General features: G+C 36.1%; 1 protein-coding gene across 12 annotated transcripts in view; it reads right to left on the reverse strand.

Moving 5' to 3' along the window:
• Positions 1–5480: 5480 nt before the first annotated feature.
• Positions 5481–27234, reverse strand: part of CPEB2 (cytoplasmic polyadenylation element binding protein 2) — a 69366-nt gene continuing 47612 nt past the window's right edge. For all 12 annotated transcript variants that reach the window (XM_044913021.1, XM_044913020.1, XM_021679437.2 and 9 more), the window contains 6 exons: positions 22619–22789; positions 21374–21463; positions 16504–16622; positions 16118–16232; positions 13243–13424; positions 5481–8245 (listed from right to left, as the gene is read on the reverse strand). In XM_044913021.1, the coding sequence (XP_044768956.1) occupies positions 8018–8245; positions 13243–13424; positions 16118–16232; positions 16504–16622; positions 21374–21463; positions 22619–22789 (905 nt within the window). In that variant the 3' untranslated portion in view covers positions 5481–8017. The remainder of the gene's footprint in view (positions 8246–13242; positions 13425–16117; positions 16233–16503; positions 16623–21373; positions 21464–22618; positions 22790–27234) is intronic.

The following is a 27234-nucleotide window of genomic DNA, read 5'->3' on the forward strand; positions in this document are numbered from 1 at the left end:
CCATACCCAAGGAAATATTGTGATGTTTACAGTAGCACCTTTCACAATAGCCAAAACCTGAAAATGATCTAAATGCCCATCAACAATGTTGTATATTTGTACCATAAGATACTGCCTGACAGTGGGGGTGCCTAGTGGCTCAGTCAGTTGAGCCTCTCTGACTTGATTTTAACTCAGGTTATGTTTTCAGGGTTGTGAGATAGAGCCCCACACTGGGCTCTGTGCTGGGTGTGGAACCTGCTTAGGGTTCTCTGTCTTCCCTCTCCCTCGGACTCTCCCTGCCCTCTCTAAAAAAAGAAAAAGAAAAAGAAAAAAAAAAAAAGATACTATCTGGCAGTGAAAATGAATGGCAGCTACAGACAACACAGGTGTATTTTACGCAAAATAATGTAGCACAAAAGCAGACACATAAATACATAGCTTTGATTCCCTTAATTAAGAGTTTAAAAATCATACTGTTTTGGAATTCATGCTTAGGTGATAAAACTAAACAAATATGAAAGCTTGGAAAGGGTTTGCTTCAGAGAGGATGGGAAGGATGGTTATGCTTGAGAAGACACAGAAAGGTTTCTGGATACTGTCAATTTTCTCTTTTATTGTAGTAAAATATACATAACACAGCATGTACCATCTTAACCATTTTTAAGTGTACAATTCAGCGGCATTAAGTACATCCACCCTGCTGTGCAACCATCACCGTTATCCATCTGTAGAACTTTTTTTATTGTCCCCAGCTCACCCTCTGTACTTACTAAAGAGTTAACTTCCATTTCCCTCTGTCCCCAGAAATCGCCATTCATTCTGCTTCTGTCTCTGTGAATTTGACTACTCTGGGTACCTCATCTGATGAAATCATAAAGTCTTTGTCCTTTGCAAAGGGTTATTTCACTTAGCATGCTGCCTTTAAGGTTCATCCATGCTGTAGCACATTTAAGAATTTCCTGCCTTTTCGGGCTGAATGATATCCCACTGTATATATCCACCACATTTTGTTTACCCGTTCATCCATCAGTGGACACTTGGGCTGTTTACACTCTTTTGCTATTGTGAATAGTAAAGCTGCAATGAACATGAATGTACAAATACCTGTGCGAGTCCCTGCTTTCAATAATTTTCTATTTTCTTGACAAGAGTTTTAAAATTATTCATAGTGCCAATTAATGCTTAATTCATTTTCTATATGTGCATTTACATTTCATAAGATTTTTAGAAAAATCCTATAGATCTGGAATTGTTACCATGGAAACTAGCTTTCTGATTCTGTTTTTGCCTTTCTTCCTGTGATCCTCTCTCTCTTGTCCCTTCTATGAAGCAAGCAGTGCTTTCTTGCCCATTTAAAAATAAACCTTTTAGTGAGGTATGGAACCTACAGAAAATTGTGCAAGTAATAAACATCAATGTGACAAATTATTCACAAAATGAACAGTCTGGTTTGAGGGTATGTGTTAGGTACATGAAGGGTGTGTCTGGAAACAAAATAATGCACATTTCAGGAGGTCAACAAAGTGTCTATCATCTATCTATCTATCTATCTATCTATCTATCTATCTATCTATCTATCATCTATCATCTCTCTATATCTATCCATCTGTCTATCATCATCTATCATCTGTCATCTATTTAAGGAGGTCAACAAAGCTTTAAACTGAGAAACAAGTAACTACTTAGATCTAAGGAGGTAAATCACATGATATTGTAAAGTTTAAAGTGTTTGCCTCTCAGGAGTGAGTACTGGGGGTGAAAAAGTATTGGGGCAGTATGTTATTCTTTTCATGATTTATGTATTTGACTTTAGAAAATATATACGTGCTACGTATTGCAATTTGAGAAATAATTTCCTATTTACAATAAATTAATATCTATAATCTATCCTCCTCCACTCTAAACCTTTGTCATCATTTCAAATGTTCCTCTAGGTTCTTCTCTGTTTTGTTTAAAATACCTTGACTTTTAGTATTATCTTGATACCATGTTTTAAATCATGTCTCTACTACTTGGACTTATTTACGAATTGTGGTAAGCTTTTGGCCACATTTTATTTCCTAGCTATAAATTAGACTGGTGTCTTTACCCACAACAGCATCTACTATCCCATGTTACAATTCTGACACCAGTTATGTGTTTTTCCCAACACACCACCAAAGCAATTCTCTGACTCCTGAAGGATATCCTACAGTTCAACCCAATTCAAACACTATCTCCTTGGAGATAGCATCAGATGCCACAGATTAAGGATTCAGCCCTATAAGACTGTCCACCCTCCCATTTCAGACATCAAAATCTGGGCTGTTACCTGTGCTTCTGACTGACTGGCTACAGGTAGATTGGAGGTCCAACAACCGCCTCCTTGGGTTTGACTAATTATGGGTTTAACCTAATTACAGCCAGATGGAAGAGATTCATAGGGCAAGATATGGGGAAAGGGTGTGGAGCTGCCATGCCATCTCCTAACTGAGCTACTGTCCCCGAATTTGCACCTGGTCACCAACCTGGCAGTTCCCTGAACCCTGTCCTTTTGGGTTTTTATGGAAGTTTCAAGACTTGGCGTGACTGATTAAATCACTGGCCACTGGTGATCAATTCAATCTCCAGCCCCAGGCTCCTTCCTGGAGGTGGTTGAACGGGTAGAACTCAAAGTTCTACCCTCCAATCACATGGCTGGTTCCCAACCCTTGGGTGCTTCCCAAAAGTCACCTCCTTAACCAACTCAGGTGTGACTGAAAGGGGTTTGTTATGAAAATCAAGACCTCTTTATCACTCTTACCACCTAGGAAATTCCAAGGATTTTAGGAGCTCTGTACCAGAAACAGAACAAAGACCAAATACATATATTATAAATCACAGTAAAACATGTCTTCCCGTTGCTGGGATATTTTGCTGTTATTCCTTCTTTTTGGTGGAATAGATCTTCAAGTAATTTTCTGAGAAATGGTTTGTGAGTGCTCAGTTATGCGTTCTTCTAATTTTTCGCTCATACAAAAATTCCAAATGCTAACTCCTGAGAAATTCTTAAATAAAATTATTTCAGAGACATGAAATCACTTCAGCAGTCTTTCCCTTTGCCCTTGATACACATTCACCATGGTCTATTTTATATATTACATTGAGATTGAATTAACCTGATTTTTCACCTACAGGGCTGTAAAATGGCCTGGCAACCAAAGATCCTGCATTGTTAGTGTCCAACACTGGTAGGTATTCAAAATTTATTCTTTTCTTAAATAACAAGGGGATGGGAGCACAGGAAGATAATCTTTATGTCAGCAGCTGGGGAAGGAAGACAATGAGAAACTCTCGCTAAGTCTTAAAGATAGGCCAGAATGCAGAAGAGGCTCTTCATTTTTGTTATGGAAGATTTATTGGCCAGAAAGGAAGTAAGACTCCAAATAGAAAAATGGTAGCATATGCCAAGATGCAGGTGTGCGGAGATGCATGATTTGCTTGGAGGACATGGGTGACAGTGACAGGCTCTGAGGTGCTGCTAATGTCAAGATTAGCCCATTTAAGGAGTTTCTGTGATGTCTTGTAGAATATGAAGAGATACAGGGTTTCCCCTCTCTGGGATACCTATGTCCGCAAAGGTAAAGCAAAAAAATGGACTACGATCAGTGATTTTAAAAATATTTTCTAAAACAACGAAACTCCATCCCCCACCATGCCTGCACACCAGTTTAAGAATTCTAGCTTTGTTAAAGTTAAAACAAGAGCTGTTTTAGCCATCAGTAGGATGAAGAACTTAAGCCTATACCTCTTCTTCTCCTTCTTTTTCATCAATAATGTGGCCATTGAAGAACTGATAGGCTGTGCTGAAAATAAGGAGGAAAATGACAAGTGACTTCCAACCAGAGGGTGTCTGAAGAAGCATCCTGGAAACTGTGCACTTATAGCAAAATGATCAACAGGGTTTCATTTTTTGAATGCAGTGTCAGTTTAAATATGGTAAACACGGATGATCTGGGATGATTGCAACACCACACTAGAATTTCTACCGAATGTATGTGGAGGCTAAAGGGCGAGAGTGGGGAGGAGAACATCAGGAGAACTCCAGATGCCAGGAGTGCCTGGGGTCAAAATACTGAGAAATACTGGGCTACTGGTCTCCAAGTTTCCCTCCCAGTCCTGACACTGAGCTACAGAGGGCCCTGGGCTGCATATATTCATGTCACAAAGCTCCCTAAATAAAAGTTTACTGGCGTTGATGAAAATCTTTGTAGATCTGAAGAATAAGATTCCACAACTATGCCAATAACTTAATAGTTTATTAGTCAGTCAACAATATTACAAATATTTAAAAATTACTTAATATAAATAGTTGGCAGCAAACTATTCCATTACAGAGTTAAATTACCAGTACAACAGACAGACTGGAGATTTAGACATCTGGAAGATAACAATAAAATAAACTAAAATATTTTAACGAAAAAATTTAAGCTGAAGGCGTTTACCTAGTGTCCATAAAAGCATGGGTTCTCTTTTTATTTAGAAAAAAATAAAAAACGGCTTTAACACCCCATTAGGAATATAAAATAAAATCAACTGAAAATATTAATTTGCATATCAAAGAACCATTTATAATTACAATCCAAACACTCCATAAACCACTTGTGCGATTCTATACAGAAACTGGGAATTAGAAACTAGTTGCTTTAATATTACAAAGATTTCAGCTCCAAAAATAATTCAACATAAAATAAACTTTAGCAATTAGTGTCATAAAATTATATATTTCCACATAAAAATACAAAATAATATTAATGACAAGAATATGAAAAATTATTCCAAGTATTTTACTACTATTAAAATAAAATAAAACCCAAAAAAAAACAAAATAGAAATATGCATGAAAAAAGTCTCTCCTTTTGTTAGCAAAACACTATCCAAAATAACTACAATCATTTACATCAGTACAAAGATTTCTGGATTTAAAAAATAGTTGCAATGACAAAAGGGGTATCTTTTCTGACAGTAAAAAATGACACTGTGGATAAAATCTGCAAAATATGCAATGAAAAAAATAAATTTGCATTAAAAAGGTTTACACTGTTATTTTTTTTTTATACAAACATTAGAAACAGTATTGCACATCACAACACAGAATCGAGGTTAGTCAGCCTTCCAAAATGTGTTATATTCAAGTTTTGTAGCATCTTTGAGGAGAGGCTCTGTGCAGCCAGATGCAACAGGGATAAATATCAAGTGTTTTCCATACACAAATATATAAATGCTAAATGTTTCCTTCTTAACAAAAAGTGTGGATTTTTAAAGTTTTTTTTTTTTTTTTCCTCCACAGTCATACTTTTGGGCAGCAATATGAACATTTAGGGAACACAAGTGAAGAAGCTTTGAAAATACAAAAATACAATCAAAATTAATAATTTTCTACAAAAATAGTAAAATAAATATGATCTGTAAATTAAAAAAAAAAAAACTCCAATAAAGTGTTTAACAGTTAGAAAAAAAAAAAGTAGAAAAAAAAAAGGAAAAAAAAAAAAAAAAAAACGAGGTAGGGGTGAGGTGGGGAAGGACAAAAGATTAGACTGACAAGCTTTAACTACAACAGAAACGAAGGTAAAACAAACCATACATTTCTGCCATTTTTACCCGTGGGTGAAAAGGGGGTTCTGTTTCATTTCCCTTCATTCCCAATATTTATTTCTGTTTAAGAAGGGAAAGTGATTTTCAACATCTCCAATTATTTTCATCATATAATTTATTTTAGTGTTCATTATTTAATACATGAAAAGGCTCTTCAATTTTAAACATTAAGCAGAAATTATGAAAATAAAGTTAAAAAATCTGCGAAATTAAATATCTAAATAATTAACATTGCAAAACTACTGATTTCTTTTCTAAATTCCAAAAATTGAGGTATAGCAAAGGAGATGTCATCAGTCAAAAAAAGTGTGCCATAAAATAGCTGACTGTTGGAAAAATCTCTCACAGAGATATAAAAATAGTGCATAACAAATGTCAAATGGATCAAGGTTGGCAGGGTTAAGGTTAGAAAAGAATACTCCAAAAATCTGGAGGATCATGGTTAAGTAACAAATAGGGAACATCGACAAATAAATTAGTAAAAAGCTCTTCTGAAAACAGCATCAACTTTAAACATTAAAAACTTGAACCACAACCACAATAAAACAGCAGAGTTAGACATGAACCACATATTTTTACAGTACAAAAAAGCACACCAGACACAACCTATATTAAGATCAACACTTTGCTCACGTGAAGGATTGTCCCAAGGGGTTGCAATAAGGCAACACCTTGTACTTTTCTCTCTTTAGAGTCAAGAACCTTAGTTCTGCATTTTTAAAAAACATCTACCATTGTTGGGTGCTTTGCTTAGATTGCAGAGTAACTTTTACATTAAAATATAGGGGCTAGTTGCATTAAAAATGCTCTAAAGAGAAAAAAATATCACGAATGATATTCTAATAGTGTTCAGTACCAAGAGAAACTCATTAACTATTGCATGTTTCCATGCCACTTTCTCAAAAAAACTGCAAGCAAAGTCATTACCAAAATTCCTTCATCAAAATCTAAAAAAAAAAGCAATTCTTAACCGTTAAGAACAATGTTCCATGCAACAGTGACCCCAGTTTAGACAGAAGACCCCAATATACATAGGTCAAACACATAAGCAAGTTTAAGCCAGATTTCACCATTGTCTTTAAGGTAAAATTGAATTTTATGCAACTAGCCATCTGTATATTTCCCCATCTCCATTTTGACTTTACTTAGGTTTACTAAGTTTTGCATTCTTCTATAAAGTTCATTTGTTTAGATATGGGCTTCCTGTGGGTCTTACATTTGGTGACTGGTTAGCAGTGTGCTGGCCATCTTTGGTTTATAAAGGATGTCTTAACCGTGAACTATCAAAGGGGCTAAAATCAACCTTCTTTAAAATTCTAGTATTTTTCTTTTATTCAATCTTTTATCTATACTATATCACTGCACATGAATTAGAACCGCACATCACAAAATTGCACAGGGATTACAAATATTACATCCAGTCTGCATAAAATCGAATTCCACTACCGACCAGATCACAAAATGGCTGCACTCTCTAATCTAAAACTAATTTGCATATTGTACACATGTAGGACAAATTTTTAACTTGAAGTCACAATAATGCATGCAAGTTTGCTTTTTTTAAACAAATTTTATAATTTGTTCATGCTACCTAGATTCAAGAGAGCTTTTTTGAACATTTGCAATACCTCACCTCTTGTTAATAATTCTAGTGCATGCATAAGGTGTATACAGGTAAGTAAACATGCATTTTTTTCACATTCTAAAACTATGGCAGTTTAGGCCATATTGTGCTGCCTGCATTTTATCTGCAATGCAGTGTGTCTCTAACGTTTTCAATCCCGTATTAATAGGTGGCATTTACACATAACACCTATATAGCAGCAAAGCTAATACAGCTTGTGATTAAAAATGTTTAAAAATAGCTAATAAATCAGATTATCTTGAGGTATTATTTCTTGCAAGTCAAAATGGAGAGCAAAAAAATCAACCCTAATTTTTAGTTTATGTATACACTGAAAATAGCAACAATAAAAATAAGCATTTGTAGCAGACATATTCCATCTTCACTATATTTTGCTACCTTTGGTAAATTACTGGGGCAGATCTTGAAGTTAAAAACCCACGTTTAGAAATAAGTGCACGCTTCACCCACTATATAGCAGCAGACTGTTTGCCCCTACGCAAAACATTCTCATATCTAATTTTAACTTTACATATAAAAATAACTTGGAGAAAATACAAAAAAACATTTTATTTTAACATGAAAATATCACAAAAATTAGTAAGCCTGAGATGTAGGGTTTTGGTGAAAAACAAGAGGCTTGTAGTGTTTTGGCTGCTGATAAAGATGCATGTATTGGTAGCTGGGGTGAAAGCAGAAGAATGCACTTATTTCTTCCGCATGTCACGTCTTCAGACACAGTAAGCCACATGCACCCTTTCTTTCCTTGTTACATACACAGAGGCCGGTGTGCTATTCTTAGTTCCAGCGGAAGTGGATCTGACGTGGGCGATCAGCACCTTCCTTTACCAATGGCTTATGGAACTCACGTCCTGCACGGGAGTGGATATTTGCCCAACAAAACTCACAGTAATACTGCAGGCAAGTGACATTGGCACAGAAAAAGGGAGCAAATTTTCCACCACAGCGTGCGCCCTGGCATTCATCACACATCTGGTCATCTAGCACATATGGCTTTACCTCCACCTGGAGAGAGAGAGAAAAAACATCTCCCATTAATTCTGCTTCAGAAATCATTTTAGTGAATTTAAAATGTTCAGGGTGCTCTCGAGAAAAGGACCAGCATTAAACATTGAGAAAGTAGGCAGTTTCCCAGGGAAATAGCTTTACCATGTAGTAGGTTAAAAAACAAAAAACCAAAGCAAAAACAAAAACCAACAACGAAGTCACTCTGTTCCGGCACTAATCATCTTTGTTTAAGATGTTTCATGTTCGTAAGTGACCATGTGGTTAAACGAGCGTTTAATTTTATTTTAATACTTTTTCTTCAGAGGACTATAAACTGAGTGGTATTTACTGTATTTTTCAAAGGCAGAAAATACTTTAAAAATCTATACATCTAACTGATTCGTAAAACATTCTACCCTCACCTTCTGTGAAGTAACATCTTTAAAACACCTGTGTGTTAATATTTTGGGGGCAGGGTGATTGTGAGTGAAAAAGAGAAGGGCATGGAAGACAAGTGGTTTTTACACCTTTTCCCCTTCATTCCAGTAGCACCTGAGAGACAGCCCAACCCCAAACCACCAATGATTATGGCAACACTTCTGTATGTACCCTGCTTGTAACTACTTGGTACACACACACCAGAACTGGATACTCTTATTAAGGGCATGTCTAGACTTCTGTGAATTTATGAGATATAAAGTCAAAGGCCCACAGAGAAGGCCTGACTCAGAAGACCTCAGAGCCCAGGCAGCTGAGTGTCAAGTCTTTTCAACCTTAGTTTCCCTGTCTGTCAAGTCAGAAGAATCCTAGAACCTAATTCACGGAGCTGCGAGGATTAGATGATGCAGGTAAAAGCACTGAAGGCAGTGCTTGGCACACGGCAGAGACTCTGTAAGCCAGTGCTGCCTAAGAATTACTACAAATGTAGGGCTACTACCTTTGTCTGACTGAACGGTGCCAGGCAGCCTAAGACCTCAGCCTTTCCTGAGGAGAGGAGGGAAATCTGAGTGTTTAAAGGGTTGGTTAGAGATAAAGTAGTGTTTGCCCAAGGTAAAAAATAACAAACCAGCAGTTTCTATTCTGAATGTATTAATACTTGCATGTATGCAGAAAATGAGCGTATAAGGGTATTTTCTGAAGCATTTTTTGTCACAACAGCAACAATGAACAGGGAAAAACCCAAAAGTTGATGAAAAGGACTATAAAACAAACATTTGATAGAAAGGTAATGGAATTAAGTTGTTGTTTATATTTGCATTTCATTGATTAGGGCTGGATAAACATTTTACATACATTCAACATTTTGCTTTTCTGAACAGTCTGTATCTTTTGCATATTTTCCTGCTGGAGGTTTTTTTCCATTGGCCTTTGTTGTTTTTTTTTTTAAAGATTTTATTTATTTATTTGACAGAGGGAACACAAGCAGGGGGAGTAGGAGAGGGAGAAGCAGGATTTCTGCTGACCAGGGAGCCCGATGCGGGGCTCAATCCCAGGACCCTGAGATCATGACCTGAGCCAAAGGCAGATGCTTAACGACTGAGCCACCCAGGCGCCCTGGCCTTTGGTTTTTTAAAAGATCTTTGACACTCAGTCTAAAATTTTTATGCTCTATGTTTATTTTTCAACTTTTTCCATTATGGATCCTATCTTGATTGCCAGGCTGCTATTTCTGATTATCTTCATTATAATATTATATAACTATGTATATATAACTATATATAGTATTGTTATTAAAGAAATTACCAAAGAATATCCCAAAGTGGCATGAGAATTACTGGATTTCATTTTACTAGATGATAACAAAATGAGCACAGGGAAAGTGTCTGCTCGATACTTAGTACCCAGGATCTAGCAGAATATTTAGCACAAAATAGAAACTGTATCTGAATAAATGTGGTACATTTACATATGCTTCTGGGTTTCTTTCTCATGATTATATCTCTTGGCTTTACTGTAATTAAAGACAGAGTGTGTGGTTTACTTCATTTCCATAATACCTCATAAAATTCTTAGTGCTCAGGAGCTACTTAATGTAAAACTGTTGAATAAAATTTCAAAATGCAATGACTTCAATTATTTGTATTTCAAACTTCTAGGTATCATTTTATGAAGCTAATCTAATTACCTTCAAAATCACAGACTTTAAAGATGGAAAACTGGATTTCAGACTTATGATTTTAGATTATTCTTTTTAATAATCTCTAAAAATTAACTCTTGTATTTGTGAAAAGGAGTTGGAGTTTCATCAATTCTGTACCTATTCTTATTTTCTATTATGATGCCCTTCCTTATTTTACTTCAGAGAACCTACCTGTATACTTTGTCGCCTGGATTCATAACTAATGAAATAATTCATATTTAATTATCCAACTTGAACTGTAGCACAGCTCCCTTCAGTAAGTACCAGAAGGCACAGTGAGTAATATTACTCATGGAATAACATACCAAAATTACAATGAATTACACTTTTGTGGTGACAGTGTGTCCCAGCTTTTGGGAAGATAGGGATTAAATCTCAAAGTGTTCATGAGCCAAAAGAGTAAGCTGAATGAACAATTTTAATCCTCCCCAAATCTTTGGGTTATCAGTTATAAATTTAAAATTAATCTGATGTTATGGTTTAATAACTACATTCATACTAGAGACATGAAAGGTATAAAGATTAATGTTTTTTATGTGTGTGTGTGTGTGTGTGTGTGAGCAATACTAGTGACTTACAAAATACTTAAGGCTCAAATTCTTTTTCTTTTTTTTTTTTTTTAAAGATTTTATTTTTAAGTAATCTCTATACCTAACGTGTGGTTCAAACTCATAACCCCAAGATCAAGAGTCACATGCTCTACCAACTGAACCAGCCTGACATCTCTTGTTATTTCAGATAAAGTTCAAAATATGTCTTAAGCAGCACATATCTTAAAAAATAAACTTTTCTCTTAGGAGGCATTTCAATGCCTTTTTAAGAAGACATGCATGCGTTTCTTAATTCACTTGCTCTGCATCTGAGTTGCTCTTTAGGAATCAATACTCTGCCCCAAATAATTGGTCCTTCACTATCATTTTGGAAACAAAGAAGGAGAGGTAAGACACTGCAACAATTTTTTACCCTTGCTCCTGCATGTTAAATAACTATAGTTATATACAATGTAGGTAACCTCCTCACAGTTGACTGATCACTTCTTTGCAAAAGTTAGGGTTAGACTAGATACATGGTCTAAAGCATGGCTGCACATTAGAATCACCTGGGAGCTTTATAAATTCCTGCTGCCCCTGACCAATTATAACAAAATCTCTGGAGGTCAGGGGATGGGGGAACCCAGATGTCAAGATTTTTCTCAATTCCCAGGTGACTTTTTTCTGTAGCTGAGCGTGAAAACCACTGGATTAGAGGAATTCCAGTTCAACAAATTTTCCTGCACAGTGGAATTAAAGCAGAGACCTTCCACTTAGGTATGTGTGTGTGTGTGTGTGTTTTGCAACATTTTAAGTAACAATGCAAAAAAATCACTCTGCTTGTATGAACTGAACCTATGCTGTACTTTCTTCCCCCCTAAATGGGATGGCTTGGTTATTAAACTGATGACTACTTTTAGAGTCCATGGTCTAGTCAAACCATATTCCTTAACCAGCTCCCCTGCCTCCAAAATAGTCTTTTAATATATACAGACAGGCTCAAAGAAGAAACTTCAAGAAACTGTTACACTGGAAAAATACAGACTCAGGTTATATCTACTAATTTGGATGTAAAAAAAGTTAAGTTACCTCTTATTCTTAGCATATCTCATCTGTACTATAATGCAAACATGATTATTTTAGAATACTGCTTAGCTGTACATAGGAACTATGAACAGATTTTAGTATGAAATAGATTTGCAAATGAACAACTGAGTTTGGGTAACTCCTTTCCCCTATTTTAGATGGTAATCAGTACTAGGAATTATTCAATGGGGTGGCTTTCAGTTAACATTGATAGGACTTCCTAAAAAGTTTTTATTGTGATTACCTAAACAATGAGGTACTACTACTAAAGAGTAAATGTTTTAAAGTTTAGGATAATAATCTTGTGTGTTAGACTTACGAAAATATACACAGAATATTATTTTAAATTTAATGATAAAAGATAAAAACACGTAAATAACACTCAGTGCCAAACTCTAAATGTTTCTACATATGAGAATTCATTTAATCCTCAAAGTAGCTGTGACAGAGATACTACTACTGCTTTCCATTTGATAAGTGGGGAAAAAGAAGCAAACCGAGGGTTAAGTCCTGTGGGTTACGGAGCACATGAGGAGAGGGCGTCCTGGGCGTGCTGGCTCCAGGGCACAAGCTCTTTTCTTTTTCTTTCTTTCCTTTTTTTTTTTTTAAAGATTTTATTTATTTGAGAGCGAGCACAAGCAGGGGAGGGGCAGAGGGAGAGGGAGAAGCTGGCTCCCCGCTGAGCAGGGAGCCCGATGCAGGACTCGATCCTAGGACCCCGGGATCATGACCTGAGCTGAATGCAGACGCTTAACTGCACCCAGGGTACAAGCTCTTAAAACAAGCTCTGCCTCTATGGTTAGAAAGGTATTAAGCCCTTATTGGTGGAGTAAAAAAAAAAAAAACCCAAAAAACAAAAAAACAAACCCACAACTTGACATGCTTTTACAATGACATTTATATTTTGTATATTGTATCTAAAGTTCAAAGCATGGGGACACCTGGGTGGCTCAGTCAGTTAAGCGTCTGCCTTTGGCTCAGGTCATGATCCCAAGGTCCTGGGATCGAGTCCCGCATCGGGCTCTTTGCTCAGTGGGGAACCTACCTCTCCCTCTGCCTGCCCCCCCCCCCCACAAATAAATAAAATCTGTATGTTCAATAATGTTATATTTCAGTGATATTTCAATATAATACTCTAAGAGTTAAAGATATATAAAAAAATAAAGTGTTTGAATTATAGTATTAATTCGGTGGGGTAGTAAGCTTTGGATCAGCACTTTATTATAGGATGTTAAATGCTTTCCCAATATGCAACTTACGCGCTTATCAATATCCCCATGCTGAAGCTGAACAAACCGAGCACTGATGGCAGCAATATAGCTCTGCTGATTGGAGAAAGCAACTCGACCAGCACCTTTTGGGTATTTTAGCTCAGGATCTGTATCAATTCCTGCATAACAAACTCCACCATACAGCCGGTCCATGATCATAGCAAGTTCCACTTGAAGAGGAAAAGAAATTCACATCAAATGTGAGAGAACACAGTAAATCAACAGTTTTTAACTATTTTTTTAAAAAGGAAAAGTCAATAGGGTGATAGTTTTATGCTCTTTTCTACATCCAATCCTTTCACCTGCATACTGGACCCAATCTGCTCTCAATACAGAATTACTTGGCAATTCTCCTCTCTCCTTTTTGTATCATGTTTTTCCCTCTATACTGGATCATTCCCAATCTTTAAAAAAACACAAAACAAAACTCCTAATTCTATTTTTCTCCCTCTCAGTGACTGCTTAATTTCTATGTTCTCCCTTTACAGCCAAATTGTTAATTTTTTTTTCTTCTACCTCATCCCTCTCTCTTCCCATTCCTTGTTCAAAACTTTCACCCTGTGACTCCATTTTTAATTGCTCATGCCACTGTCAAGTACAATGGTCAATCTACCTGGAAGCAGCACTGAACACAGTTAATCTCTACTTTCTCCATCTGGCTTTCAGGACACATTTTTCTACTAATTTTCATCCCACCTCACAATTCCTTCTTAGCTTTCCTTGCTGGTTCCTCTTCAACTCCTTAACTTTTCGATGTCAGAATACTCTTTCAGTCCATGGTTTTTTCCTCTATACTTGTGACTATGGTGACTTCATCCCATGTCGTGGCTTTAAATACCATCTATCTGTTTTCAACTCCTAAATTCCTATCTCCAGCCTGGGCCTCTTCTCTGGACTCCAAACTCATCTATGCAACCATCAGGAGACGGTCAACTGGAGTTGTTGTCCTGGACAACTCATATTGATATTTAACAGACCTTCATCACTTAGTTTGAAATGGCACTCCTGATCTTCCACTATCCCATTAAATCTGCTCCAATGAGTTTCTGCTGACTCAGCTGGTAAGCAATAGAGAAGATAAAGTTGCCAAGACCCTTGGCTTCATCCTTTCTATTTTCTGTTTTGCCCCACTATACATGCAATCCTATGAACCTGATTTTCCAGACCTCTCTAAAATCTAATCTCTTCACCTCCATCAACTAACATCCTCTTCCAAACTCTATTTTTCATCTGATCATGGCAATAGCCTTAATGCTTTGCTTCTGATTTACTGTCAAAACAATAGCAAGGCCAGGGTGCCTGGATGGCTCAGTCGTTAAGCGTCTGCCTTCGGCTCAGGTCATGATCCCGGGGTCCCGGGATCGAGTCCCACATCGGGCTCCCTGCTTGGCGGAAAGCCTGCTTCTCCCTCTCCCACTCCCTCTGCTTGTGTTCCTGCTCTCACTATCTCTCTCTCTCTCAAATAAATAAAATCTTTAAAAAAAAAACAAAACAAAAACAATAGCAAGGCCAGTCAAAATTTATTTTCAAAACAGTAGCAACAGTAATTCTTAGTTATCAGATATAAATGGCTTAACTAAAATTTCTACTTAGGAGCTCGAAATGGTACCATAAACTTGCTTTCAAAACCAAGACCACAATCTTCCTTCTCCAGTGTTCTTTATCTCAGTAGAAGGTACCATTATCTACATAGTGGCTTAAGACTGAAAGCTGAGATTCAGCCTTTGAGTTTACCTCATAAATTGTCTGTGACATGCGTTCACTTCGCTCCTCACCACTGCTACCTTCAATCCAAACTCACATTATCTTTCTCCTGTCCTGCAAGAATGGGCTCCTAAAATGGTCTACCCATATCTACTCTCAACCCAACTGCCCCCAAAACATGTCATTGGCTACACTTATGTAAAAGTTCATTAGTTCCCCCTTGCTCTGAGGATAAATACCGAATTAGCTTATCAGACTTGTATGATCTAACTCCTATTCACTTTTTCAATGCCTTTTTTTAATCTCTCCCCTCTTCTTATACCCCTAGTCAGCCACTCTGGATTTCTTTCAGTTCCTCCAATGCCCTCCACACTTCCCTCCACTAAAGATCTTTGAATATGCTCTTCCCTTTGTCTGAAACACACTCCTCACAACCCACCTGCCACCTCAACTCTATTTCTTCTACTGTGTGTCAGCTCAAATACAAGTATCTCTAAATATCAGACTATACCACATTCCCTTGATGCTCTATTTTCTACAGTCTTTCTTCGTAGCAGTTATGTTCTATAAGTATTTACATGTGTGAATGGTTCTTTTAACATATATCTCCTATACTGACTGGAAGAGGATGTTCTCAGTGGTGGAAGGCACTAACACACTTCACAGGGCACATGGAATCATAAAACATGCTTGTACAGTGGACATTTAGGTCTGTAATTATGTTCCTAGATGACATTTCTGGTAAATCTCTGGTTTCCGCTTACTCATGAACGGAAGTTTCTTACTTATCAAAGCACTATTAAAAAAAAATCCCATACTTCTTCAAATATCAGAATCAACCCACATAAAATAAACAGACCCCAAATTCTTATATTTTAGAGAATTACACTTAAGAAGTCAGAAGTACTTGGATTCTTCTTATAGAGTCTGCTTGGAGTTAACTATTAATATTGATAGATGAGTGTCCACTTCTCCACTTACTTGATAGTTTTAAGAATGCTTCTCAGAATTCTGTAGTGAACAACTCTTAGAGCATAAGGAATCTGCCCCTTGCCTGCCCAATAGTGCCATGTACATAATAGCTCCCCAAAATTTACTGAATTAATTAATATTGAATTTTTTTTTAAAAAGAAGCAACATTTGTTAACATTCTACTTACCAGCCCTTAATGGTCTAGGAACACCTCCAACAAAAATTGTTTTTCGAGGATCCAAAGGTTGAGAACCATCCATCACAAAATCACTATCACTTAAGTTCCAAGGACGGATCTGAACCTATGAAGAAAATCACATCGCTATAATGGGTCTTATTCCCTTGACAACTTAGGCTGCTTTGTGCCAATTAACAGTGGTCCTTTTATTTTTCAAAATTCAGTTGGATTTGAAAACAAATTATTTTTTTAATCTAGATACTATAAGTTATCCAGATTTTTAAAAACTGAACTCTTAACATGGTATTTTAACTTTTTTATCATTAATAATTACTTCAAATCAGTTTTTGGAAAACTCGCATTTGTAGCCTAAAGTTCATGTAGTATTTACTTACTGGTTTGTCCTTGATGGTGGGGCTGGAAACACACAGATACAGTTTTCCATCTTCTTCAATACAAGCATCAATTAGTGCCTGAACTGAGCTCTCTTCTTGAAAGAGAAGGAATGCATAGCCTGTAATAACCATTAGAAATGAGGCAATATGGCAAAGTAAGTGATTTCACCCAAATTTCAGTACTGTTTAGAAAATACATGCTTTTGGAAAAGAAAAAAAAATTATCAGATAGAACCGGAACCATTAGACTTTCTATAGGAGAACATAATATCCTACGGAATACACACAAAAACAGATATTCATTAATTAGCTACCCTATATAGAGTGCTTACTATACAATTCCTTGCTAACAGCTTTACATAAATTATTTCATTCGCTTTCCACAACAAGTCTGTAAGACATTATTCCCATTTTATAGAAGAAAAACCCGAGGTATCCAGCAGTTAAAATGATTTGCCCCAAGTCAGTCAGATGAACAAGCAGTTGATGGAGTAATTTCAAACCCAGGAGAGCCCCCAAGGTCTCCCAACATACTGTCTTATTCAAGAACTTGTCAGGATTAACCCCTTGAGCATATTAGGAGCAGAAGATTCCTAGAAATGCCCTCAGGCTAAGACACGTTCTGGTGCACACTTTGGACTAGAGCACACGTGGAAAGGCCCAACAATTTCCATAAGGAGTGGGAAATAACCACAGTCAGCATGACAACTTCAAAACTGTACTAAGAAAACTACCTTAAGGAGGCTGGAGTGAAAATGGGTACTCCAGCATGGGTCAGAACCTTAAAATCAAACTCTCAACTGGGATGAGCTGTGGAACACTCCTTTCAAATCGTCTGGAGACTATGTTTGGACTTTGGACCCAAGCTCTTGCTTAGATGCCTGTACCTTTGGGAAATATGCCCTTCCTCCTTTCTTTGTGATAACAGATTGTAAATCTTTAAGCAGAAGAGACTTCATTATAAAAAGAAGGTATCAAAATTTACACTGCAAGTTCACCATTACGTAATTATTCCTTAGAAGCTGATAACTAACTGACCAAAATACACCCCTTTCCTTGACAAGATTTCTATGCAAACAAACCTAGAGGATTGTAATCTGGTTCTAGTATGAAGAAGTCATCAAGCAGGCCATGCACATCTATTTATTCCATTAGACAATGGAAAATGTGAGGTCATGTTTTATGCAGAAATCAAAACACATAGCTTTATTGCCAACAATGGCTGTAATTGCCACAAAGGTCTGATGTGACACAAAAGTGCTTCATTTTAAATTTATAATACCTGATGGCATAAATAAGCCATCAAACCAACATTTGCAATAGAAACTTCCAAAGGTGTGATTATGCAAGATTAAGAAAACACACTGTAGACGTTTCCAACTGCTAGAAATAATTTAAATATGCTTGAATAAAAAATGAAGACTAGTTTTAAGTGAAGGCTTTAATTTTGATCCAAGTTAAGGATTTGAGAGTTATAACTGTTTTGTAATAATTGAGAGGATATAAGACCAATTTACTAAAACAGTATTTTAAATTCAGTATTTTTAATGTTAAGATTTGTGATATTAATATTTTAATTTTGCTTAGTTTTTAAAGTAATACTTTACATTCAATATATTTTTTAAAGATTTTATTTATTTGACAGAAAGAGAGAGAGAGAGAGAGAAAGCACGAGCGGTAGGAGGGGCAGAGGAAGAAGCAGGCTCCCCGCTGATGGGGCTCAGATCCCAGGACCCAGAGATCATGACCTGAGCCAAAGGCAGATGCTTCACTGACTGAGCCACCCAGGCACCCCTACATTCAATATTCTTAATATTGCTTAATGATTTGTGTGATTATTAGGGAAGAAATGTTTGTATCACAAAACTAATTAAGCAACATGGCAGGTAAATATGATCTAGCTAAGGAAAACCATTAAATATTAAAATACTCTTACCAAAAACATACTATACAGCAAATTAATACTCACACTGGGTGAACCTTATTCACTGTAAAGGAAACACAAGTACATGTGTGGCTCCATATCTAAGGGCTCACTGGATATTTCTGTACCAGTGTTTCCAAACCATGGAAAATGAATTACAACAATGACAAAACTGCTTAAAAGAACAAGGTTTGGAAACACTGGTCTTTGACAATGACAATTAACTATAATTGTACCAAAAACTATGATTTGCCAGTGCTACTTTTTTGAGGTCTTTTTGTTTTGTTTTCAGTCTGAGAAAATAAACTAACCATCACCACAAAAACCACAATGACAACAACAATGGCAACAAGAGCAACAAAGACAGCAACTATTCTGTTTGATTAAATTTGTGCCAACACATCTTTCTAGGCTTAGAGTCCATCATCCTGTTATATGAACAAGAGGCTCAGGCAAAAAATGTATACCTGTCTCCACACAAACCAATTTTCATTCCTTTCTAAAACTGTATTTCAATTCCTGCCTGGAACTCTGTTCAACTCCTTTATGTCTATATAGATTACACAATACCTTCAGATTTCATTCAGAACTTCTCAGTGAAGCCTTCCCCACCTACTTCAGGTCAAAGGAACTTCTCCATCCTGTAGTATTTATAGCTGTTTATATCATTTGTTAGCCAATTATTATTCTGTGCATTACCAAGAATACAAAGATGAGTAAAGGCAGAGTCTTTTTTTTTAAGATTTTATTTATTTGCGAGAGAGACAATGAGAGACAGAGAGCATGAGAGGGAAGAGGGCAGAGGGAGAAGCAGACTCCCTGCTGAGCAGGGAGCCCGATGCGGGACTCGATCCCGGGACTCCAGGATCATGACCTGAGCCGAAGGCAGTCGCTCAACCAACTGAGCCACCCAGGCACCCGAGTAAAGGCAGAGTCTTACAGAGTATGGGAAGAACTGAGTATTAGCAAAATCATCACAGATTTATAGAGTTGTAAAAATGTAACACCGTAGCTGTGACAAGTGCTATGAAAGAGCAGAGCAGTGCTAGGAGAGCCTACAACAGGAATTTGTGAACGTTAGGCGGGTCCTGGAAGTATCCTGTGAGCAACCAATGTTTAAACAGATAAACGGGGGTATGTAGATGAAGATACATGAGAAGGGCCTTCAGGGTGAGAGAGAATACCATACACAAGACCCTAAGGCAGGAGAGAACAAGGCTGGTTTTTGGAACCGGAACAAGAACCAATAGTGGGAGAAGAAACCAGAGAGATGGGGAGGCTGGGCAGGGCAAACAGATTTTTGCCTTTTTTCTAACTAAAAGAAACCACTGAAGGGTTTTAAGTAGATGGTCAAGGGATAGCACTATCAGATGAGTTTTCAGAGAGATTATTCTGGCTGTGCTATGGGAGAAAAACTGAAGAGAGCCAGAGGTATGGACAGACTAGTCACATTCCTGAAGTAGGCCAGGGCACTGGTAACTTAGGCTGGAATATTAGAAACTAAATGGCATTTTTATTGAACACTCAAAAAACTATAAAAGGCCAAGAGAGTGAAACAATGGACAACATATTAAAATTCAGCTTAAAACTCAGCAATAAATTAAAACTCAATAACAGATTAAAACTCAGATGAACAAATGAACATCCACATCTATATGGAGCTAATTTTCTCTCTAAACTAAGTATCAGGACCTCCAAGTCCAGTAAATTCCAAATTTGGGTGAAAATTTGGGGTACATGGAGAAAGGTCTATAGCTTTAACCAGATTCTCATAGAGACCTGGGACTCAGAATTCCTGCTCAAAAGATGTTCTTGATTCCATAAATATAAGATCTAAAGGTATAAAACAAAAACCACTGTGTTATTCCATTTCTCTAAAAATCTACGTGAACTGGTAATGGAGGTTCTAGAATTCTCAGTGACGAAAAGTGAGATATCCCATGTAATTCAGTACCAGAAACCTCTAGTTTTTGTATGCCAATAACTATTCTAACATGTTTCCTTTCCCAGAGCCCAAATCAGGCCATTTAACATATCTATTGGAGTCTTTTTTCCAGGCTTGAAAATTCACTTAGCCATGAGAATAACAGGGTTTTGTTTTTCTAAAATTTTATTTCAATGATGTTCAAAGAAAAGTCTTAGTTTTTCAACCTCTCCCTTTCTTTTTACTCATTTCAGAGAATCTGCCATTAGCAGCCTGACTGGATTCATGTTTAATTCTCTCCACTCACCTCCCCTGCTCATTGTGGGAAAGGGGTACTTACTTCCGCTCCCCACTGATGGTGGCCTTGCTTTGGCTCACACGAATGAGAGTGTGATTTGTGATCTTGTGCTATGGTGACAAGCCACAGTAGCATCCTAGTAATAAGTTACTAGCACAACTAGGTATTCTCTTCACATCTGATCTCTTTATATAATGGGGGTTCGGAGCAGTCACTTTCTCCTCTAGCTAAATTCACCCACAGAGTAAATATTGCTCTGTTGCTATCTGCTATTGTTTGGAACACTTAAGTAAATCTTGCAATATTTATACTATTCATGTGTTTATATTTTTCTCTCACTTCAAATAGATCTTAATTTCACTGCATAGAGGGACACTTTTTATATGTCTGTACCCAAGTTACTTAGAAGGCTGCTTCAAACAGAGGAAAAAAACCTCAAAACATTTGTTGATTTGAGTCTTTGAAATTATTGTCAAATCATTATAGAGAAAGGACGACAAGGGTCTAATGGTTCCTGAGTGGCTTAAAGTGAAACTATGATAGTCCTTAGGCCCATTCTTCCTCACTTGACACATGTTATCAGCCTTCACAAATTATTAGTTTTTATATAAAGATAGGATGATACACAATTCTAAAAGAAAAGAAAACACAAAGTAATTGATATTGTCTTATTTGCTCTCATAAAACTGATTCCTTAGAAAATATTAACAATAAGAACTCTTACCTTTTGGTGGAAAATAGGACTTGCTTTCGGCTTTATGAGGCCAATCTACTACCAAGGGCCCAAATCTTCTGAAGCTAGCAGTTATTTCGTCTTAAAAAAGTACAATAATACACATTAGGAATTAGTTTTAATGGTTCATTTTGGAAAACAAAACAAAACAAAACAAAAAAACAAAAAAAAACCCCCCCAAACCCATATTTTATAAGTTAAAGATTTAATATTTAAAAGTACCAAGTACCCTAAGTTAAACTAGAATATGAAAACTCAAAACACATCTAAATACCCTTACTAAAAGAATATATGAAATAAATAGGTATTTTAGTCAAAATAAATTTATTTTTAAGCAGCACATTGGCCAGAGCAATCAATTCAGTGGGAGTTTTAAAATTTTATATAACATTGTATAGATACTAATGGATTGATAGTATACCAAACTATAAATATTACTGGCTTGAAAAACATGCCAATGTTATCTCAAGTTAAACAAAGAGATGATTACTGTTTGATAAGTAAAATCTCATAGGGAAAGAAAAGGTCTGCTAGAACAAGACATGTAGAATTATCACACTCATAAAATATACTAAAGTCTGACACACACCAGGTAGCTTCACTGAGACAAATACAAGTCAAATACAATGATATGCTCTAGGTTATTTTATCACATGAAAACCTTATTATACTAATTAACACTTAGAATAGGTTGTGGATATTTGAATCATAATTGAAACATTTCTCAAAGTGTATCAACATCCTCTTAGTTGTGAATAAGAGTGGCAGATTTCCCACAACTACGCAAACATTAGACAGCTTCAGTATTTTTAATCTTTACTTTGAATTATTTTCTTTTGTTATTATTATACATGGTTATTTTTACTATGTTCTGTTTCCATTACCCTTTTGGGTTTTATTACCTATTTCTTACCTGTTTCTAACAGCCTATTTATTCTTAAGGAAATTAAACTTTTGACTATCATGCACTGCAGGTATTTTAGTTTGTGTCTTGTATTATGGTAATACAAAAGATTTTAAGTTTTATTAGAAATAACAATATGCATTTTAACATATAAAGAAAAAATCTTTAAACTGTTCAATTACATCCTATTTCATATTTCAACAGGTGACAGAACATTTAAAACAGAGATGGATATCCATTCTAACTGAAAATCTTGAGGTAAAAAATTCCATACACCCAATCACATTGTATTTTAAGCTTTTGTTTGTTTTAAGCTCAAATTATCACTCTACCTTCATCAATATCTGGAGGAAGACCACCAACAAAAACTTTTCGAGAGAAGCGTTCTATTCGTTCTCCATTTTGATGAGCTGAGTAACATGTGGGTGAATTTAAAACACCAACTTGATCATTATGACCATCATCGAGCAGACCATCATCTATTGGAAAGAGCGAAGAACGACCTAAAATATAAGAACAAATATAACCTGAGTCTCAGATACAGGGAAATGCTAAAGTCAGGCACTAAAATAGCAATGACAAATTCAAAGGCTTAAAATAAGGTGACACAGGCATAAAAAAAATAAGGGAAATTCAGACAGTTTAAGGTTTTAATTACCTGGATTCAAAAGAGAAGCAGTCTGAAGAATGACTCAGAAATAAATGTAGTCATATGACAACAATTATACTGCAAACACTAGATCACTTCAATTTTTTATGGAAAGCAGCAAGAATCTGATGTATGGGGACAGTTTAAACTGGATGTGTTACAGGAGAAACCTTTGAGAAACGGGTGGCAAAAGGGAAATGGCACAGACTAAATAATAAGAGCACATAATAAAAAGCCACTTGCAGACCACAGTAAGTAAAGACAAAGGCAACAAGTAAGACTTGCATATAAGGTTTTGAATTAATTGATTACATATGTGACAATTATATAAGAGGGTAGACAGGGCTTCTGCACATGTGCAAAACAGAAAAAGGCATCCCCTCTAGGGCTTTGGTCCCCATCTAAGCCCAGCATTCAGGGGGTACACCCTTTGTACAGGGCACGTCCTGTATAATTCTCTGCAGCAATCCTGATGCTAGACTCCATGGGATTCTAAAAAATAAAATGACCGAATAAAATATAGTCCCCTGTTCTCAGGGATGTACATTTAGAAAAGATAAGATCTATACATGTTAACTATTGCACATATCCATAAGAAAGCTTCAAAGTACTTCAGAGGAAGTTTGTTGGAGGAAGGGAGTAGTCTGCCTAATAAATGGGTAATTTCTTAAATCCTCAAGTGAAACTGAATGGCAATTGTGGTAAAAAGGGAAAGCTAGTGGTATTTACTCAGTGCATTAGAAACGTTAGAACATGGTTTTGATATCTTCTGCCCACTTTTTGACTTGATTATTTGTTTTTTGGGTGTTGAGTTTGAGGAGTTCTTTACAGATCTTGGATACCAGCCCTTTATCTGTAGTGTCATTTGCAAATATCGTCTCCCATTAAGGAGGGCACGTACTGCTTGGAGCACTGGGTGTTATAGGAAAACAATGGATAGTGGATCACCACATCAAAAACCAATGATGTATTGTATGGTGACTAACATAATAAAATTAAAATTAAAAAAAAAAAAGAACATGGTTTTGAGTAAATTTTCCAAGTGGAAGGAGAAACATAAAAGAGGAAAATATGAATCTATTTAAGAAATAGGGAGGAGTCAAAATTAACTACTACATGTTGGAAATAAGGAGATTACAAGTAATAAAAGAGCTTTGAGGCTGGTCAGAATACTTAGCCTTGAATGCCATTGCTAAAGGAGATGTTTTATTTAGTATGTGATTAAAATAAACAAAAAAATGGATATGCGGGCTCAAGCAAGATAATTTTACTGGTGCTTCGGGAAGACATATAGCAAATGTGGTTAAAGTGATTAGAAATGAGCAGATCAGGAAGGATGAACAGAGGAGATAACTACAGCAGTAAAGAGTAGATATCTGGGAAACAAAACAGAAAAATGGAAAGGAGAAACTAAAAGAAAGCATTAGAACATGAATAATAAGAATCATTAACTAAATATAAGGACAATAAAGACACAAACTGGTATAAGAAAGGATAGATATGGAAGGAAACAATCAACAAAATTAAAAGGTAACCTTTGGAATGGGAGAAGACATTTGCAAATGTCACTGACATATCTTTTTTTTTTTTTTAAGATTTTATTTATTTGACAAGAGACACAGTCAGAGAGGGAACACAAGCAGGGGAAGTGGGAGAGGGAGAAGCAGGCTTCCCGCTGAGCAGAGAGCCCGATGCGGGGCTCGATCCCAGGACCCTGGGATCATGACCTGAGCCGAAGGCAGACGCTTAATGAATGAGCCACCCAGGCGCCCCAGACACTGACATATCTGTTAAAAAATTGGCAGAAGACCTGAACAGACATTTTACCAAAGAAGACATACAGTTGGCTAACAGACACATGAGAAGTTATTCATCATCACTCATCATCAGGGAAATGCAAATCAAAACTACCATGAGATTATCACTCACACCAGTCAGAATGGCTAATCAACAACTCAAGAAACAACAGGTTTCGGCAAGGATGCAGAGAAAGGGGAACCCTCTTACACTGTTGGTGGGAATGCAAGCTGGTGCAGCGACTCTGGAAAACAGTATGGAGGTTCCTCAAAAAGTTAAAAATAGAGCTACCCTATTATCCAGCAATTGTACTACCAGGTATTTGCCCAAAGGATAAAAAACACTGATTCAAAGGGATACATGCACCCCAATGTTTATAGAATTATCAATAATAGCCAAATCATGGAAAGAGCTCAAACGTCCGTCGACTGATGAATGGATAAAGATGTGGTATATATATGTACAATGGAATATTACTCAGCCATCAAAAAGAATGAAATCTTGCCATTTGCAACAATGTGGATGGAGCTAGAGAGTATTATGCTAAGCAAAATAAGTCAAAGACAAATACCATATGATTTCACTCATATGTGGAATTTAATAAACAAAACAGATGAACGCAGGGTGGGGGCAGTGGCAGGGAAAGAGAGGCAAACCAGGAAACAGACTCTTAACTACAGAGAACAAACTCAAAGTTGATGGAGGGGAAGTGGCAGGGTGAAATAGGTGATGGGGATTAAGGAGTGCACTTACTGTGATGAGCGCTCGGTGTTGTATGTAAGTGTTGAATCACTAAATTCTACACCTGAAACCAATCTTACACTGTATGGTAAGAAACTGGAATTTAAATAAAACCTTGAAAGAAAAAAAAAAGAAGGGTAGGTATGTGAAGCTGCATAGACTGAGAGGATATTCAGAATTAAATATAAGATAGGGGGTTGCAAATGGTGTGGAGAAAGGAAATAAGCCACATTTTTTAGAAGAGAGTCAACTTTACAGAAATGACACTTGCAGGTTCTTTGTAGTATCACTAGACAACTCCAGAGAGAAATGATGAGGTAGTTCCTTGAGAAACTTAAAAGGTAGTAATGGAACATTCAAGGAGCTCAATAAAGGAGTGGTAAGAAAAGTATAAGGGAAGTCAAATTATTATTGTAACACAGTGCCAAAGAAAAATGTGATAAAAGTAAAAACAAACAAACAAAAAAAGGAGCCATGAAGTAACAGCGTGAGATGTTAAGATAATCATTTTAAAAAATGACAACTGTATTCAAGGACATGCATGATCTTTGAAGGTAAGCAATTTTAATAAAGTTGGATGGGAGCCATGCTACGTACTGTAGAGTTTTATAAAGACATCAAAAGAAGATGATTCTTTAGAAGTTTATTAGAGAAGGAAAAAGAGAAAATAAGAATGCAGAGAAATTGTTTTTCTTTCAAGATGGAAAGGTTTTTTTTTTTTTGGATGAGGAGACTATGCACAGAATCTATAGCATGTGCCTTAACATATACAAGTAATATTCAACATTAAAATGTCATTAATATATCATCTTGAAAAATATGACACATAATGATACAAGTGATATAAACAAAGACAATGTGAAATGTGATGGCCTGTGGAGAACTGGGGTTGGGATGAGAAGGAAGGGGGTTATATGTTTGTACTGTAGTTAGCTGGGTGCTGGAAGTAAGAATCTGAAGTTTCTAACACCAAAAACAGGGAGGAAGATCCTATTTGTATAGGAATAAGGAATTATTATACAGATTCAAATTCAATTTAAATAAGATGTTCTGAAAGATGTCCTTGTTCACTGAGTTAACTTTGTGAATATTAATTTAACTTTTCCAATACCTTTGCTATCAGAAATAAGGACCAATGTAAAACAAATGTCAATAGTCTGTGTGAAAAACAAAAAGAAAGCCCTTCAAAAGTATTTTATCTATTTCATTTAAGAAAATAAACCTCATCAAGATCCATTACAAATAATATTGTGAATAACTGGTTCAACTTCTAAGGTTGGACTTTAATAATTCTGTATTTTAAAAGGAGTAAGATGAAGCAGAGAATATGCATATTAACTAGTTTTTAGTAGAAAAATTACAAATCCAAATTTTATACTTATTTCAGACATGTCAATACATTTGAAATTATTTCACTTTAAAGTGCCCTAACACACATGTGAATTTAGCAGTTCCATGAATATAATAAACAAAGTCTTTCTAATAGATTTTTATCTTGAGCAAAAATATAGATCATAAATATTTAGGTTCTAAATAGAAATACTAAATGCAGGACAAAGGAAATCACTACATAAGAAAGGTGACCCAAAAAGGGTTTAAACTTTTTGTGTTAACTATAATACTGTAAGCACATTCACAATATAACTACATTTTAACAATGATTCTATATTACTAACTATAATAGTTTTAACTATAACAAATAAATTACAGTAAATAAAATAACTATCAAAAATCTATAATCTATGTCTAAAATCTAGTAAC

This window comes from Neomonachus schauinslandi, chromosome 2, assembly GCF_002201575.2.
Source record: "Neomonachus schauinslandi chromosome 2, ASM220157v2, whole genome shotgun sequence".
Classification (NCBI taxonomy): Eukaryota; Metazoa; Chordata; class Mammalia; order Carnivora; family Phocidae; genus Neomonachus; species Neomonachus schauinslandi.